This window comes from Ochotona princeps, chromosome 22 (assembly GCF_030435755.1).
Source record: "Ochotona princeps isolate mOchPri1 chromosome 22, mOchPri1.hap1, whole genome shotgun sequence".
NCBI classification, from domain to species: Eukaryota; Metazoa; Chordata; class Mammalia; order Lagomorpha; family Ochotonidae; genus Ochotona; species Ochotona princeps.
The window spans coordinates 29,189,530-29,209,215 of NC_080853.1; the positions used below are offsets into that span (position 1 = coordinate 29,189,530).

General features: G+C 40.5%; 1 protein-coding gene across 1 annotated transcript in view; it reads right to left on the reverse strand.

Moving 5' to 3' along the window:
* Positions 1–19,686, reverse strand: part of SPTLC3 (serine palmitoyltransferase long chain base subunit 3) — a 118,305-nt gene that overhangs the window by 66,976 nt on the left and 31,643 nt on the right. Inside the window, exons 3-4 of the mRNA XM_058679697.1 lie at positions 10,786–10,940; positions 10,107–10,255 (exon numbers count right to left, since the gene is read on the reverse strand). Coding sequence (XP_058535680.1) covers positions 10,107–10,255; positions 10,786–10,940 — 304 coding nt within the window. The remainder of the gene's footprint in view (positions 1–10,106; positions 10,256–10,785; positions 10,941–19,686) is intronic.

The following is a 19,686-nucleotide window of genomic DNA, read 5'->3' on the forward strand; positions in this document are numbered from 1 at the left end:
AAGAAGCTAGGGATAAGAGGACCAGAAGTGGCTTCTATTATGTCACAATGCTTTTGCATCCAAAGGAGGGATAGGTGACCTTCTTTTCTTGCCAAGTTTTTCTTTTGCTGTTCTAAATGGTTGCCTTTCCACTGCAAATTGTCTGAATGTGCGGGGGTAGACATTGATGATGTCCTTGATCTCCCGAGGTCATAATAAGTGGTCTTAAGGGACAGTCAGAGGTGTCCACATGAATGAAACTAACTCCGTATTCTTTATAAATTTAGTAAGGCTTTTAGCCTAAATAAGGGGGCCTAAAACTTGATGCTTGTTGATACACAGTGATTCAGAAACCCAGAAGGTTTTTCTCCTCAAGTTACTTTGACAGCTGTACTTTTTAGACGAATATACTTTTTTTTTCTTTAAATAGAGATCTGAGGAGTAAATTGCTTAGACTCGGTTGCTTTCCCACCATGCACCTCTGCCACTATAGTGTGAAAGCAGAAACACACAGAATTCAGTATGTTCTAATGAAACTTTATTTATGAAAAATGGAATTTAAATCGCATATAATTTTACGAGTATGTTTTTCTCATCGCAGTAAAATGCAGGGGGGGAGCAGGTTTATGCCAGTGATCTGTGGTCTCAATGGTCCCTGGCTTTAGCTATGACCAGCACTGCATAGTGAAAAGAGTTCTTTCTTGGGACTCAAGAGAAAGCTGATGTCTGTTCTTGACTTCCCAACCTGCAAACTGGTGGGTGGGGGGTTGGGAGGGAGGGCGTTGATTGGCAAATCACTGAAACAAAAATCTCTGGGCTTTCTGTGTCTCATCTCGTGGTATTTGTGTCCAGGGAGAAAAGGAAACAGGTGATCTATGAATCCCAAAACTGTAGGAGTTTCTCTGTCTGATCACATCCCAGGTATAAACTTGCTGGCAACTATTAGGCTTGTGTTAACTTAGGTAGTACATCTAGTTGAATCACTATTCTGACTTTGCTTTGTTGAACCTACAAGGCCAGTTATTCACCTGCAGAAATAACCCTGCTAGTTAAAATTTGTCCGGACTGTAATATCTGTCAGTGTCAAGAGAAAGGCAATGGCTTTGTCAGAATCCTCCTAGGTTTCAGGAAATTACCATAAAGCCTTCAGAAACAAAGATAAACATTCACATCCCCACTCATAAACAATTCCTCTGAGAGAATCCTCCTTACAAATGCTCTTAAAGGAAAACTAAAGAAGTTGGAGTCAAATGAAATGAAATCCCACTTATCAGAATTTACAATAATTTGGTTTGAGAGGAATTGGCACTATTTGTGAATAATGGTTTTATTGTGTAAATTAACTAATTGGTGTGGGAATGCTTACGACTTATTTCATTGACTCCATTGCTTTAAAATATGTTGCATTCATTTACATAAGAATTGCTAATTAGAGTTGCATGTTAATTGGTAGCAGTTTCTCTGAAAGCATTCAGATAGAAGCCATAGACTGATGTTTATTTAAAATATGCATTAATTTAAACATGGTGTGAATTTGGGTTATCCTCTCCAAAAGCTTGGGTTAGTGAGACTGTGTCTACATCTTTGAGAACAAAAACACAGGAAGAATCTTGATAAACTAAATGATGGTAGAGAACTCAATTGAGGAGAAACTTCAGCAAACTGGCACATTGCTGCTAACATGAAAATTACACCAGGAACTTTGGATAAGCATGTCTTATTCCATACAGTTGCACAGATTTACAAGTCAATGTATTCTTTCTGACTTTTTTTTAAACAAAATATTGTAGGCTATCTCTCCAAACTGCAATAATTTGGAAGAATGTTCTCAACTAGGATGACTTTGGGTGTGCATAAATCCAAAGACCACGAAGAGAATCAAGCATAACATAGCCCTTCAGGGCAGAAAAGTCTCAAAGTAGATGTGAGCTTTCACTGGCATCTAAATGAGTCTGTGGCATCTCATGAGTTTATTTTCTTAGAAGTGAACTTATGACTAACAGTTGCTGGAAGAAACTGCAGCAGTACAAAGAGCTCTTACTTGCACACACATGGTATACACTTCCTGCACTTCTTACCCAGTACATCTTCATGGAGGGAAAGTTAGGACGCTATGCACCCTGGTGAAAGTGTAGGAAGAGAAAGAAATGAGAGAGAAGCTTCAAAATGATTTGCCTGCACCCAGCCTTTGCTTGATTGAACCTCCTCGCTTTAGGGATGTTCCGCTGTATTTATTACCAACTAGCCACTTTCTTGTAAAGGACGGATGCGTTTTGGAAAATTTCGTCTATTCTGGACAAGAAAGTCAGGCATGCTGTAAAGTTTCCAGTAATTCTCAAAGTATGTTCCCCAACACAGCAATATCAACATCCCTCGGGAATTCATCCGAAATAGAAAATCTTGGATCTTCTTCCAGACCTACTGAATTAGAAACCCTGGAAGTGGAACCAGCAAGCCATGTTGTTTTGAAGCCCTGAGGTGATGCAGTGTGGTAAAGTGTGAGAGTTTCGGTTTAGAGTCGCCCACTGCCTGCAGCATGCTGCTCCAGCAGCCTGGAAGGTTAAGGTTGTCTAATGCAGTGGAAACATATTGGAAGTGTCAGAACTCAGTTCCATAACACTTTGTCTAAACATCTGATTTCATTTAGTAATCTATTCATTTGCAAGAAAATTATTTACTCAAGAAACATGAGATTATTTTGAAAAAAAAAACACCAGATAATATCACAAAATAAATATGACCTTTCTTGATGCATATTCTCGTATGCAATATATTTTAAAAATTATATATCCTGCGGCCTAGTGCGATAGCCTAGTGGTTAAAGTCTTTCCTTGAGTGCACTGGGGTCCCATATGGATGCCGTTTCTAATTCCGGCAGCCCTGCTTCCCATTCAGCTCCCTGCTTGTGGCCTGGGAAGGCAGTCGAGGACGGCCCAAAGCCTTGGGACCCTGCAACTGAAGAAGTTCCTGGTTCCTGGCTTTAGATCGACTCAGCTCTGGCCATTGCAGCCACTTGGGAAGTAAATCAGTGGATAGAAAATCTTTCTCTCTCTCTCTCCTCTTTTCCGTATATTTGACTTTCCTTTAGAAAGAAACAAATCTTTTTTAAAAATTATATATTCTGTCAGCCACTTCTTTTTATTTTCCTAACAATGTATTTTCCATCTTACAGAGGTGAAAATTGAGGCCAAGTGAGAATATAGATTATCCCAATCCCTAGCTTGGAAAAAGGACAACTAGAATTTGAACCAAGTTATTTAATGATGGTTTTCAGTAACCACATTATAATTTTTATGATTAAATGAAATGTGAAATCAATTCGGCAATTACTATTTTGAACAGCTCTACCGATATACTTAATCAATTACTTAGTGTTGGCAATCCACTTATTTTCCTGACTTTTACATTATTAATATCACTGAACTCATTTTTCTAGAACGTGCTGGGACATCTTTAAATAGTTAGACAAGTTTTCTAAGGCAAAATTTCTCAGAATTACTAAGCTAAAATGACTTTCTCTTGATCCATTTTAAAATTTGTCTTCCACTTTGTTGTATAAAGGTGCTCTTTCCTTGGAAATCATAACAGTGAAATATGATAATTAAGTGTCTTCAGTATTATGAATAATTAGTGGGGCAGGATGTTTTTCATGGGCGCATTGGCTACTTACTTTTATTCTTAATTCCTCAATCAACTTTTACATTTTTAAAAAGATTTCATTTGAGAGGCCGAGGGAGAGAGGGTGGAAGGGAAAGGGAGAGAAAGAGATCTCCCACGTGTTGGCTCATCCCCGCACTGCCCACGTTGGCTGGGCTGGAATCAGGAGCTGGGGACTCAGGAGGCCTCCCATGTGAATGGCAAGACCCAACCGCCTAAGCAGTCACTGTCGCCATCTCTGGTCTGTATTAGCAGGAAAGTGGCATCGGAGTGAAGCCAGGTTTCCAACCCAGGCGCGCCAATGTGGGAGCAGGCAGCCTAAACCACCTCTTAGCCACGAGGCAACATCCCTGGGTCTCTTTTTTCCCACAGGACACTTCACTGAACTATGGTCGATGTGCAGAAAAAGAAGCAAATTATCAATGCAAAGCTCTGTTGAATTCCATAAAATAAACAGACACATACACTGTAACATTATAATAATAAAAAGAAAATAAAGAACTTGTAGCTGCCGGAAGCATCTCTGTGCTTCCACTGGTCACTCCCCGCTGGACACTATCTTTATGTTGGGAATAACTTGGTTCGTTAGCTTTTATTTCTGTTAACATTGTCTTCCATGCAGAGAGGTTTAAATATTTCTCTCCCTTGGATCTGGTACCCTGAGGATTTCTGTGAGCACTTTTGCTGATTTCCAAGGACAAGAGGACAACAGTAGACTACTGTGTGAATCAGGCTTGAGAAATCTGAAGGACAAACCCAGTGGCCTGTGGTTGGCTTGGAAGCATGCTGTCCCTCCTCCAAGCAGGGAAGGGTGCCCATTTCTCCATGGACCCGGGTGGCCTCAGTAACTTCAAATCAGTGGTATTTGAGATTGAAAGTAAAGGAAAAAAAAAAAAAAGACCACCAGCACCAATGCTGACTAAATAAATACAACTGAAAGTGAATGAGTGAATGAGCTAAAACATGTTTCTATGTGTTGTTCAGTGAGGGTCCTGTTAGAATGTGTATAGGTTCCTTGGTGTGAATAGGACAGAATTTACTAAGTTGTAATAAGTGAGTAGGAATATCATTAATTTCTTTAGCTGGTCAGCCATTATCTTCAAATGAATCATGAAATAATTCTTTTCCAATGATCTGAAATACCGCTTTGGTTATATACAAATGAGTGCAAAATTGTGTGTGTGTGTGTGTGTGTGTGTATGTGTGTGTGTGTTTCTAGACTTTTCGTTTAGATCTATCCATTGCCAATCCCATCCATAAATGACACAAGGGATTGCTTTTCATTCACATATTCATTTGGGTAATAGACAGTTACAATACTGAGTCTTTCACTTCAAGTCTCTGTTAAGTCTTTCATAAAAGTTTTTTAATTTTTTTCTCTAGGCTCTAAACATAGTCAAAATAAGTTTATTCCCCCCATGCTTTGTATTTCTATTCATAATTATTAATACTATCGCCCCCTGTATATTCTCTTACTGATGATAGCTGTTTGATGATTTTGCTTATAGGAACTTTAAAGAGACTCTGTAAGTCTCTTCCTATGCTGACAAGCTTTGGATTGTGTAAACATACAAGGTGGGAGAAAATGGGTCCAAACAGTTTTAAGCAAGTAGATTCAAGCCTGCCCCCTATCCCACTTTCCCAGCGGCCCCAAGAACAGCCCCTGCAAGAGTCAATCTTGCCTCACTAAGATCACAGAAAACCAGAGGTGAACCTTTTGTTCCCTGACAACCTATGGTTCTTTCGCTTCATCCCATGATAGGCGTGCACTAATCCTGTCATACAGTACTGTTTCAACAGATCCTCATGAACTTAACACATCAGAAAATAAAGGGATAATTACATTCTGTTGTACTGTGCAGGTTATTTAGAGTGGTGGTAATAGCAGGTGTGGTCGTCTCTTCCCAGCTTGACCATGAAAGCCTCTGCTGTTTCACCACAACGCAGAACACGCTGCTGTGGTTGAGCTAGATGATGTCGACTCCATTCAGGGATCTTTCATTTTTATTCTATTTAAATGCTTATGAGGCAATGGATGGTGAAGTTTACAAATGCTTAGGAGCACCTATCAGAACATTTTCCCTCCATCAATACTTGTCAAATTTTGGGATCAACACTCAGTGATTCAATTGCGATTTCCTATCAGAATAACCTCAGTTTATTTAAGACACAGATGTTTCAGCTTAGTACTCTTCTAGAATACAGGCATTTCTCTTTTAAGCTGTAATAGCTCCGAACTTTTACTTCTTACTGTCCCTTACTGCGCCGGCTGCCCAGTTTTCTCGCTCAGTCTTTTATCTTGTGTAGGAAACTGTTTTGTGTATTCAACTGTGGATTTGCAGGAATAGTACTGGTTTCTCAATATGATGCCCCTACGATTTTATTTCTCTGTTGATTCAACTGTTTCTCAGGGGAGAAATTTAAAACACTCAATGGTTTTTAAGAAAGCTTTTTCCCCTAATTCTGGTTCTAAATATTAACTTTATTGCATTGTGACCCAAATATATCACCTATTTAGCTTTTGCCTTTTGGAATTTAATAAGATTTTCTTAGTGACAATAATAGATAGTGAATTTTTGTGAAAGGTTGAATAAGTGTTTGCAAAGATGAATTATACTGATAACGTCTTAAGGTTCAACATCAACTCAGAATTAACCAGTAGAAGGTACATTGTTAATATCATCTATGTCTTTAGTTTTGTGTCTTCATCATCAAGGATAAAGTGGTGTATTATGGTCTTACATCACTTTTGCCATTTGTTATTTTTCTCGCTTCTCCCCTCCCCACGATGGCATGGAAAGGAATCCGTATGCTTGGAGTGCACCCCACCAATTCCCTGTCCCTCTAGGTGTTAGTTACACAGCAAAATCCAAAGCCAGGCATGTGTCTGCCAGAGTTTTAGGGAGCATAAAGCCTAGAAAGGTTTATATTTTTGACGTGAGTGCCTCATATAGCTTTTAGAAAGTAGCTTTTTAATTGCTTTATGGTTTATAACCTGAGCTTCTGTTTTCCTTTTTGCTCATATTTACATCTTACATTTAGGCAATTCGTTTTTTTTTAACATTTCATGTTAAATGCGTGAAACTTGGCTCATGTTTAAAAAAATGGTTTTTTTGCTTTCGCCTTAAGGCTTATTACACTCTGTCTTCCATTATTACATTAAAGTATTCAAGTAAATACCTTCCACATAGAAAAAACCCAGACTTCTTCTCCGGCTAAACAAATTCAAAGATTAAATGTGGAAAAAGCCTTACATCATGGAAATATTTCTTTTTTGTTTGATGTTTGGTACTCAGTCACTATGAATAATTTGTGCACGGTTCTCACTCCTCCAGCTGGAAATCTAAAAATCTGTGCAACTTCAGAATCCCTCTGAACTTCTTCTATCGCACAGCATAACTTGTTGTCATGTAACATTTGGACGCAAGCCACTTAGAGTTTAAGTTCCAGCCTCTGAAAACATGTATAAGCCCTAGGGTTTCCAGTTTACTTGTTCATCGCTCAGAACTGGTCAAGAATTGCAAGTACCACAGCACTTGAACAACATCATCAGGAAAAGCTAGACTGTCATTACAGCGCTCTTAACAACAACAAGAAGTGTGGGCAGAGGCTGTGAGTGTAAGACGATTCGGTCTTGGGCATTTGGAGCAGTGCTGATAGGCCAGCTGGGCTGCCTGTATCCCTGTGGAAGTGACTGTGTAGGAGTTCAGACTCTGTTCGAAGCACACCTGGGAGGCAGTGGGTGCAGGCTTGAGTAGTTGGGGCTGTGCCACATGAGTAGGGTGAGTGGTACATTAGCATTGAGCTTCCATTCCTGGCTTTGGCCTGGCTAAGTTCCTGCTGTTACAGACATCTGGGAGTAAACCAGTGAAGGCGAGGCTCTCTCTGTTACTCTCTCTCTTCTCCTATACATCCCTACCCCTACATTAAACTGTGGAATATTAAACTACTCCCAAAGCAAATCAAAGTTGCTCATGGTTGTGCATTCAACTATGTTCCAATTGCACTCTGAAATGAACAGTACTATGTTGTTACAAACGGCAACAGCACTTCTGTGCCTATCTGGCAATATGTCATTTCCAGCAGCAGTCATGGGCTTAGGTTAGCATTTGCAACCTTGCGGTCAGTGACTCCTGGGCTCTTTTGTTCATTGCTCTGTGCTGGCTGGGCCTCCCTCTGAGCACCAACACCAGGATCCTGGTGGTTGAAGCAGGGAGACAAGAAACAACTGGCTGAGTATGACCTACCTCTGTGTTTCACCTATTGAGATAACTTTAATTTAGTAGCTGTTTCTTTCTTTTTTTTTTTTTTAACTTATAGCATATGAGTGAATTGAGATTTTTGGCCAATCTGTGTTCTCTTAGTAGGCAGATCTGCTCTAGTTACTTTTTGTTGCCAAAGCAGTACAAGTCTCTTTTATATATCTTAGATGTATCCTTTTGATTTCTTTTTGTTTTATTATTCTTTTGTAACATGAATTGTATTTACTTTTCCCCCTCTAGAACCTTGAAAACTATTTTCAAAGCTCCAGGAAGTTCCTTTCAAGTGAGTAATGTTCTCAAACTTTTACTTTTGCTTCCTGAAGAAGCTGTTTTCGTTGCTCAAAACTGCCAAGCTTCCGTCTGTCTAAAACTCACTGTGCATCCATTCATACTGTTAAATATTTTAAAAAATGTTTTCCAATGGCTACTTTATATCTTGAAATAAGTACATTTCAGAACTGTGTTCCTTCTAATTCTTTTCATGCCATGTTATGATTATTATTTATATTACAGCATGCTTGCAAATGCCCTCTCTTTGTTTATGCCTTGACTGTTTATATTCATGATCCAGTCTGTTTGCCTAAAATTAGTTTGGGTGGCTTCTCTTGGGATTTCTCACTATTTACTTGGAAACTGTCAACATCTTCTTGGAATCTGGCCTCAAGAGCTGGGTGAAGTTGGTAAATATTGAGAACTTCGCAATGTAGAACGCCAAGCAAGTAGCAAAAGAACTTAGGTCATTGGAGTACTGAATGGGAGATATCCTTTTATGTGGGTTCTCTGAGGTTGACTGAACCTACAGATTCGTGACCCATGATCCATATATGGCTCCCATGGTAGAGACAAATTGTTGCCTGTGTTAGGCTCCTTCCCTTCAGCCTCTGCTGGCAAGGATGGAGGAACGTTCTGTCTCCCTGAGTTGTCACCGACAGAATGGATTTTCTATAGGTTCATTATCCATCTGGTTTTGGAACAAAGGCAACAGTCCAAAGGCTACTGACTGTGTCTCTCGTGGAGGGGGTTATTCCCCAAGGCTCTGTCCATCTCCAATTGAGCATCACCAGTGATTCAGTTCAAAATGTAGCACCTTGTTTTCATGACCAGCCTTGTGCCTCAACAGGAAGATCAGCAAGATCTCTTTCTAAAGAGATCTGGGTGACCAGTGTTCATTTTGGAGCTTTAGCTAAGTATTCACTGAATGCTTGGCTAAAAAAGATACTTAGTCCAGTGGGAATTGTTTTACAGGCCTGAATAAGAACATTGTTCTTAAAACCCTCCTACTAACTCTTCATCTAAGAAAGGCATGTGGTTTGATATTTGCTAATGCTAAATCTCTTTTTTATTAGATTTGTCTCTGGTTCTCTTAGATAGGCCTGATGAACTGGTGAAACTTGCAGGTGTCCTTGTGATGGTGAATTGCTGAGTTGATTCACTAGGGGTTAGGATGGTTTGCTGACTACACTGGCCACATCACTTAGATGCATTGATCTGGCTTCTTCTGCCAAAAGACGGGCCTCACACCATCTATGCTGCTTAAAACTCAGGTTATATACTTTATGGGGTTTTTTGATTTGTTTCTTAAAATAAAGGAGAAGCTACATAAAAAGACTACAGTCATTGCAGAGACCCCCTATAAGAAAAAGCTCTTAGTCTCTGCAGCAGAAGGGGATAGAGATTTTCTCGCAGACATTTCTTCCTTGGATGACAGAAGCATGTTTTCATTAAGAGGGAAATGAAAAACACAGTCTGCACTACCAAGTTTGTTTATCTTGCTGCATTACTCCTCATTTATTCTCACATCACTCACTCTCTCAAGGCAGCCTTCCACCAGCCAGTCCCTCTGACAGACAACTCGTATTCAAAGAGAGAAACCAAAGCATTTTACTCGGTGCTGAGCATCAATGAAAACGGACTGTTGAAGAACAGATCACCTGAAAGGAACTGTAACAGTTTCCTAGTTTAGAAACATGGCCAGGAGGGAGCCATTTTATCTGTTTAGGACGATCAAAATGTAATTCACGGAGTGCCTGGCAATAGCATAGTGTTTGAAATTTCCAGAATAGCCATTTTTTTAAACTCCTGTTAGTTTCTGGATTTCATGGCAGTTTTTCAAAGCACACAGTCTAGATGTGATTTCCATGGAGAGATAATCACAAGGAAGCTGAAACTTCAGTGGGACAAGATTTCAAAATAGTGAAATATACATACCCATCTCATGTCTGGTGCTGGCCACACCTGTGCCGTACCTTTCTAACACCTCCTTGACTGTCCTCATAGAGTTGTTGTACTTGGATACGAGCCCGAGGAAGTTATAGGATCCCATGTTGATGACGTCTTTGATGACCCTTCCCGTAAATCTGCAGGGAGAGTGGAACGCAAAGGGCTATCTCATTGGCTTTCACTGCTGAGTCCCCGTGGCCCTGGCTCTGGTCCAAATCACATATATTTTTTTTTTAACTTGCACTATTGTCAGCATAGCATGGTATTTCCTTAGAGGAAAGTAACTGCATAATGACATGGGCCTGAGCACTATAGAAAGCTCCCTGGAGCTGTGGTGTACAACTTTGGTCCTGATGTTCATGGCTGTTTACTTTCATGATGACTGTGTACGCAGGAGACCTTGTGAAAGAACAAGAGCCCTCGTAACCACGGTGGCCTTCAGCAAGAAACAAGAGGGTAGAAATTTGTCACAAATGCTGACCAGAGCTCTGTCCACCTGGCTCCGCATGTCCCTTCTGATTCGCGTCTCATTTCAATGACATATAAACAAGCCATCTTGGCCATTTAATGACTGTGGCTTGTTACTTGAGTGCTAAGGATTGGCTTTTCACATCTCTAACCTGGTATCCAAGCTAGGATTCCCAGCCCCTCCTGGTGACCACCTCACCTGAACGTCCAGTTATAGTCATCAGACACCCTCTCCATCATGTCAAAGTGAGGTCCTGGGGCACTGCACACAGGCCGGTTCCAGTTGTCTCGGATCCTCATATAGAGATTGCGAGTATAAAAATTCTGAAAGTCTTGATACAGGGGCACAAAATCCTATTATAAAAAAAGGTAAGAGGTTAATTTTTGTTTCTCATTGAACAAAAATGGAAAAGAGGGGAAAAACCTTACATTCAGAAATGTATTTATCTTAGAGGAAGAGTGAAAGGACATCATGTGTTGCTTCTGTTTCCCCTGACGTCTGATGGTCAGAAGTTCCCCTGTGGGTAGAAGGAACCCAAACCCCTGAGCCATCATGACTTCCTCCCAGGGTCCACATGAATGGAAGGTTACAATCAGAAGTACATCTAGACACTGAACTCAGGCACTCCAATGTGGAATGTGGTATCTTATCCACTACGACAAAGGCCTGCCCCATTCACTGCTCTCTCTATTTTGTATTTCATGTAAATTGCAGGCAAGGGCAATATGTAGAAGAGCCATGTAAACAATCCAGTAGCAGATCTGTGTTTTGGACAAGGGTCCGTGGGCAAAGTAACAAATGGGGGTCATAGGTGAGGCCCTCATCCTCAAAAAAAACTTGTGCTGTGATGTGGAAGGTAATATATGTCATAAATCAGAGTAACAATGAGGACAGCATTACACATCCCAGAAGAAGTGATAGAGATAAGAATTCCTGTAGCCTCCCTACCAGGGGAATATTCTGGAAGAATGACAACAGGTATTTATATCTACCATAATTGATATAAAAATTAGCCAAGACAATCATTGATCTTAACTGTTGTATATGAATTGTCCCTACTTGTTGTATTTTAGAAGTGTGGATGAACCTGAATTTTTGGAAGTGCCAGCAAGATATAAGCAGGTAGCTGGCTGTTACAGGTTGAAGACCTGGAGATTGAGACGAGAAGTTACTGGAGGCACCTTGCCTCTCTTTTACTTGAGGTTAACCCAGAACTGAAGGGATCTGTGATCCAGCAGCTGCTGAAATCAAGGCATATCCAATTTTATCATCTGGCTTAAAACAGTGTGAAGTAGAAAATGCCAAGTGTTACACCTATGGCCTAAGCCAAGTGCTTTGAACTTGTATGTGAGTAGGGTAGTGGAGAGAAGAGTCCCATTTGCAGAGGGACTCAGGGAAGCGGTGGGAGAGGTCTTGGAGAGGGTAGTGAGGTAGAGTGATATCATGACATGCAGGGATGTTTGCAGAGGGCACCCAGGGTGAATGGGTGTGTGGGTTGGAAGTATGGAGTGTATTGAAGAATGAGTATGAATCAAACTTAAGGCATCTGTGGCCATTCTTTCTCAGAGCCCACAGCAGCTCTGACTTCACTTCCATTCCAAGGTCTTGATCTGTCTGGTTTCTGGTTATCTCTGTGCACCCACCTCCTGTCTACTCTTCTAGCATGAAGTTGCCATGTTATCTGGGAACAGATGGTGGGAGTCTCAGCCATTCTGTTGGTAACCAGGCAAAGGAAATAGTTAATAGTGAGTTTTCCTGAGCTCCCTGCGCTCCTGTCCTTTGTGAAATGGACTTGCTTTCCCAAAGAACAAAGAAGACTGTGGCAAAAGTCTTTGTAGAGGACCTTCTGATGCCATGGCTTTGACCGACCTGTCATCCTCTGGGGCGATTCACTGCAGAGGAAAATAAAGGGAAGCTGCAAATTTGGAAGGCAGGAGGTTGTATCCAAGCCACAGCCCTTTCTATCACTTCATCCTCTGATCTTCAGTGAGAAGGGCATCCTTTCCTTTGAAAATCTCACAATCTTATACCAAACATGGTCCCTCCAATCAGCTGTGACACAGGCTTTGTTTTCATTTCAAACCACAAGTTCATGATAATTATATGGCCCTTTCATGTTCTCACAGTTCAAAAGACCACTTTAAAAATTATTATTATTATTGTGATGATCTTTACATAGTTGATTAAGGCACAAAAGGTCAATGGCTACGGGAAAGTGGGTAAACCATTGTTTCCACATTCTCTTTTTTCCTTTCTGTATCTGGTAGAGGGGGGGAAACAAAGAGAGAAGCCACACCCACCCTCCCAGCCATCCCAGGGTCCCCCATGTGGGGCATGCTCCGAAAGCACTGTTCAATTGGTTTCGACAGTTCAACTGTTCTGAATTGCTGCCAATCTCGCCATTCCAAGCACAATGAAATCTCTCCAGAATCCACTGCCTGACATAGTCCATCTTAGAATCTCTGCTTGCCCAGATTTTCACTGCCAACACTTGGCTGGGGTAGTTGATCAACTTGTTCTGTCCTCTGTAATGGTACCACGTATTCTCTGCAGGTTCTAATGTACTACCTTATCCTCCATGTGTACCTGCATATGCTGTCCACCGCTCCATCTATGCCACTGAGGAGGCCCAGCTCACACACATGCACTCTATGGTCAGACCATGGAACCTGCAATTCTCTTCATGGTTGGGGTCCTGAGTTTAGCAGTTCAGTTGGGGGGATCCCCAAAGAAGCTTCATCTGAGGTGATCCCAGACCTGATTCTTGTGTGTGTCTGACAACAGAGGGTCTAGCACAGACTGTCGCCACAATCAGCCTATGCATATGCCGGTGGTTACAAGTACTGGGTCAGTTCGCTCTCCAGCTCTGCAAAAAACCACTTTCTGAGATGGCTCATTTCTGAACTGTTTCCCATTGACTTAATGTTGTCTCTTTCACACTGTTTGTGCTTTGTGGATTACTCTGATGCTAAGCATTATTTGTGTCCATGTATAACTCTTAAAAGCCTTACTTGAAAGGCTCACTTCACCTTGCTCCCCATTCAAACATACGCATACATCTAACAAGGAAAGAGAAGTAGGTCTGTAAATAGTATTTTGGGACTCTGAGACATGCATTTGTTCAGCCTCTAGCTTCACCTACTTTCCCAGGCAGGGACTTCAGAGTGACTGCAGGCTCACTTCACCTTGCTCCCCATTCAAACACCAGGGAAGAGATAAAAACCTAACATGCCAATGAGGAAACTAAGCCCCACAGCTCACTAGACTCTGATGGAAGTGACAGCTAGTCCCTAAGGAAGTTGGGGTGGCTTCCCCATATCCTGCCTCATCAAGACGCATCATCCTGGCTACGTGAGAGAGGATGGGAACCATGTCCTCCTGCCAGGATCTCTGCCCCCTAACACAGATTCAGAATCTGTTCCTATGGACAGGTGAGCAGCTTCCTCTTTACTGTGTCAAATGTTTTGAGGGCAAGTTACAGGGATTTAAACCTGTAACTTGTGGGATGAGGATGCTAGGAAAGACCTTCACATTCAGTCAAAATTATATGAATTGGGGGTACAGTAATGTGGTAGCTAGGGTCCTCACCTTACATGTGCCAGGATCCCACGTGAGCACCAGTTCATATCCTGGCTGCTCCACTTCCCATCCAGCTTCCTGTTTGTGACCTGGGAAAGCAGTTGAGGACAGCCCAAAGTGTTGGAACCCTGCACCCACATGGGAGACCCAGAAGAAGCTCCTGGCTCCTGGCTTAAATTGGCTCAGCTTTGGCCATTGTGGCCACCTGGAAAGTAAACCAGTGGATAAGATCTTCTTCTCTGTCCTCCTCTCTGTATATCTGACTTTCCAATAAAAATAAATACATCTTTTTTAAAAGAAGTTGTATGAATCAAGTGCTTGTGATTCTGCTAGGAAAAGGAAAGCTGGAGGTTTTGTTTAACTACACGAAGTTATTTCTCTGCACATAATGTAAGTCCCAGCTGGAATCTGATAGGCAGGTATTGCCGTCCATATGTTCCTGAGGAGACCCAGAGCTTGGCAACTTGCTTCGACTTCCAGATCCGGTTTGGGCCTGTCCTCTTCTTCCCACCTGTGTGACTTGCTCCCTGCTCTGGGTGTATTTCACTCCACCCCATTCCTCCCAGCAGTAGGGGGCCTTCTGCAGGACCTGCCAAGGATTCTGAAAGGTCAATGTCCTCTAGCCTCAGGCAGGTTTCCCACAGTGTTTTAACTAGAGCAAAAATTGAAGCTGAACTTGATCTTTCAAAACAAGAAGCATTGCAGGAGGACAATCTTTACCTGCAGAAGTAATTTGTTATGTTCACTACTTTTTGTTTTTTCTTTCTGACGCAAGTGACTGAATATAGTAGGGAACTTGGAGTCATAAGGACTTAATCATTTAGCAGGTAGCGTAGAGGAAAGGGTGAATTCAACCTAAAAATACATCTAGAAAAAAATGGGCTTTTAAAATTTGCAATGTGACACTTTCTTTTTTCTACCTTTATACTTGTAATTTATAATTTTCTAAGTATTAAAGATGGTTCTATCACATTTTCATAAATAAAGAGGCAGTACCTTAGTGAACTGCTGCAAATTAAGAATTATACCCAGTTCCCAAACCAATGCTTTTCTAGTAAATCATGCTGCAGGACTTGGTGCTTATAGAGAATTGAAAAGAACTTCTGGTATACTAGAGTGTGTTCTTCTTGCTTGATTTAACCACATCCCCATTCTGCAGCAGCTAGAATCATGGCTTTATACAAAGAGACAATATCACCATATTCACTCCTGTCTGCTCTGACCCTTCTCTCACGTCACATTTTTTTAATATTTCTTTAAGGAAACAATTTTTTCTCTCTTATCAAAGTGGAGCTCAAAATAACAGAACAGCTTTGTGCTTTCTTCGTTTTAGTTTACAGCAAGCAATTACCCAACTAATTTGAAATATGAGAAATCCAAAGCGAAAGTAGCAAAAAAGTTTGATTTTTCAAGGAATTGTATGGGCATTAAGTAAAGATAGCAGACTCATGATTTGCATGTTCTCATGAAATGACAAAATGGTATTTTAAAAATAACGTTATCGATACCTAGAAATACAAGCAAGTCACCAATAAATCACAAATTTTGAAGAATTACTAAAGCAGAATATAAACAAAATATAGTACACGAAGAAATAAAACCATAGGAAGGCGCAGCACACAAACATTATCAGAGTAAACAAGTGCAGATGTACGCTAATTGTTGCAGCTTCAAGCCAAGAGTGAAGAGCCATCAAGAGTTGACCATTAGTTCTCATTGTAGTAACCATTTCACAATGCTTAAAACATATCAGAGCAGTACACTACATACACTGTACATAAAACTCCATCATTTATGCCCCAACAAAGCTGCAAATCTTTTTAAAGGGGAAATATTAAAATATTAAAATATGTAGTGAAGAAAATAAAGGTACCCAAATCTAAAAGAAGTAGTGTTTACAATAAGAAGTAAAAATAAAACAACCAGAAATACGAGCATGAAAAATGACAGCAGGAAGAAGTTTAAAATCTTGGTTATTAAAATACTATATTTAACCATACATGATTGGCAAAATTTGACTAGTTTTTCAAAAACAATCATTCCAAAGACTAAGTAAATGTGGGCAAGGTTACTACAATATGGAACCTTTCATACTTGTTTGAAATCAGTCTGTAAACAGCTCATAAGAGGCAAACATTTTATGGACATGTAAAATATTGAAACTAGGCATGGCTATTGGAGAATTCTAATGTCAGGTAAGACAGTGCTTGAGGTAAGGCACGTGGCAAAGGGAAAATTTGCCAGTAACTCTGGGAGCCAAGAACTTTTATGAATCTGCCAGTCACACTAACACATTAAAAAACTAAAAGGGACAAACCCGTAATCACTGCAAAATACATTAACATGCACACTAAAAAAAGTTGAGTAACAAATTATTAGTTAAGTCCACAGGAGTTAGTTGACATAAAATGTCAACCCAACAGGTAATACCCATATACAGTTTTTGTTGATCAGGAAGGCATGGACAATTCTGAGAAGTTCCAGTACAATCATCTGAGAAGCCAGGAAGGAAAGAATCCATTGAGGCCATAGCATATGATTGTAAAATGAAAAAAAAAAAATAGATTTTTCAGTATACTGCAATAACAGGTAGTATTGAAGAAAAGATCATCTCAATAAGGTCAAGCTAAAGAGATCCTACCTAAGAAGGAAGAAATGATGCAACTTTGATAAAGATCATTATCAAGAGTTTATTTGAAAAAAAATAAAAAGAAGTACATAAATGGAGAGATATATCCTGTTTGAGTGTTATAAAAATGTCAAAATTTCTAAAGCTAACATAAATTATATTTTTAACCATTGATATAAAATATTGTATTTTATAATTATCAATGGTTAAAAATATAATTAATGATATTAAGACAACTGGAAATGTCTTTAATAATATTTGCTCCATCCCATTGATTCTATAAAACAGGTGCCTGAAATCACAGACGTAATGAATGAATCCTAGGCAAATACAGTATTACTTTAAAATTAAAAGTTTACATACTTCCTAAAATATCACTAACTTATATCCTCAAAGAGAAAAGAACTAATAACAACAGAGAAAAACCCAAAACAAGTTATTGTATGTGTTTTAAAATTTATGCATAACTGTTTACAAGTAAATGATCAGCAAACAGTTGGAGAAAAATTTAAAACATTTATTGGTCAAGTTATTGTTGCAACGATATTTAGAATTTCACTAGAGCAATGGAAATATACCTTAAGAAAGTTGTGAGCAATGATACGAATAGGCGATAACAGTAAGCATAAAGTAAGTTCAGTCTTATTATTAATCAAGAAATTGCAAATTAAGAATGAAAAATATTTATCTTTCATACTTGCCAAAAAAATAGGTTGATAAAATCAATATACCAAGTGTTGGCAAGCAATCTCTGACAGTGTTTGCTTGACTTTGGCTAAGCAGGCTTTTCTGAAAAGCAATATGACAATATTTTATGGAAGTTGAAATATGCCACTTCCAGAAATTTTTCTAGAATAAATGCAGATGCTGCTTATTGACATAATATTTGCAACAATAAAAATTAGAACATGAACAAAATGTGAGAGCTTCATATTATGGAATACTATCCGATGGCTATTCAAAGGAAGAAGCAATGTTGCACCGAATCTCTCTGCATTGAGTTTGGCAAAAAAAGAGAAATAACTTGCAGAGCAGTATGTATATTAGAGTCCCACTGACAGAAAGACAAGGTCTGAGTAGTTACACACAGAGCACAAGTGCACAAAAGGGACAGGGACTGCTTTGGGGCATTGTTCCCATCATAAAAAGACAAAAGAAAATGACAGCAGCCCCATTAGGGCTTGTCATAATACCTGTCTAAAATTTGGCTTTGTACTGTGTCCATGCACAGACGTAAGCTTTTGTAGTAAAATAAATACCTGTAATTCTGTTCGTCTACACACGTTAAGGAATTCCCAGATAGAACCTTACTTGCCAACAGATTGGACTTGGGGCTAAGAATAAAGGGTCCAGGATGACTTAGAGGGGAGAAGTCTAGCACAGGTGCACTGGCCGAATCGTCTCCTCCATGGTGGCATCTGGCGCAAGGCCAGCTGTGTGGGTGGAGGAGCATGGAAGGAGTGGAGGGAACATGCAAGTGGAAGTTCTGTGTTCTCAATGAGATAGCAAGCTGAGTTAGTCAGAAGTCAAGTGGGCACTGTCAAGTGGGACTTGACAGGATGTGGGCATTCCAAATTATAGTGTAACTGCTGCATGGAAATTCAACCCCTAGATTTATCTTTTTATTCCATTTCCCATTAACATGTTGAAGTATCCTTGACTCAAAGTCCATGCAATTTAAGCTCTACAGAAGGAAAGCAAAGTAGGTATAGGGAAGTGTAGGAGAATCAAAAGAACTTAAAAATCAAGGGATGCCAAGGTCCCTGGACAGAGGAGGTGATACTAGTCAGAAAGCTGGTAGGGACGAATCCTTGGGGCCAACCAGTTCTTTACAATGTATAACCAAAGTTGAGAAGCACAAACCCAAGTGTTATCAGCTGCTCATGTGTATTGGTTAACTTTCAAGGGCAACCCACAATAAAGTACTTGTAGGCTGGCACTGCCTATTGTAGAGTTGGCCGTGCATATGATGGGGGTTGGTACCCTCCCCCCTGAGCACATGTGATGGCTGAACTTCACAGGGAGGACCCTCAGAGCAGCAGGGCTTCCCAAGCCTTAGTGTTTGTCCATCTCACCCAAGAAGCATGACAAAGTGAGGGCTTGCTTCCAAGGTGCTGGACCAGGCCTGAATTCTATTTCACCCTTAGTTCATGCTGATGAGAAAGATGAGCGGGTTCCAGTGGCATCAGCACCACTGGCCTCCTATGGAAGCTTGTTCATCGGCTACTGAATGCTGGCTATTGAAGCAGAACTGGCATGTAAATGTGACCCCCAGATAATGTGTAAACACATTGTTTTAAAATGTTGGCTTGCTTCTGTGGGTATACCTGGGAGGCTTATTAAGAACCTCACTCCTCCCCCCAAAAATAGAAACAAACAAAAACACCACACTACACAGGCTACAGCAAAACAAAAACAAAAACAAACACAAAAACAGTTGAATCAGGGTATCTGTACTAAAGCCCAGACATTTGTATCATTTAAATTTTCTCAGGCTGCAGTTCCCACTGGTGAACACGAGAGTCAAGTGTATGGTGGGCAGGGTTGGGCTGGGCACAGCACCCACTGGTTTACATAAGATGAGCCTGGAGATAGAACTGACCCATAAGTTGCACCTGCCAGTGTGTATGTGTGTAGGCTGACATGGGTGACAGATTGAGTCAGAACCTGTACTGGCAAACACACACAAGAGTCAGGCCTAGCATAGCCTCAGACAGAAGTGGGGATCCCTTCAACTGAACCACTAAATTCAGAACTCCAACCATGGGAAAAATAGCAAGATCTGTGATCTGACCGTGGAGTGCATGAGTCAGAACTGACCTCCTCAATGTCTTAGAGCAGTGGGCAGCAGGCCCAGATGCAAATGGAGGATATGGCAGTCCATGGGGGCT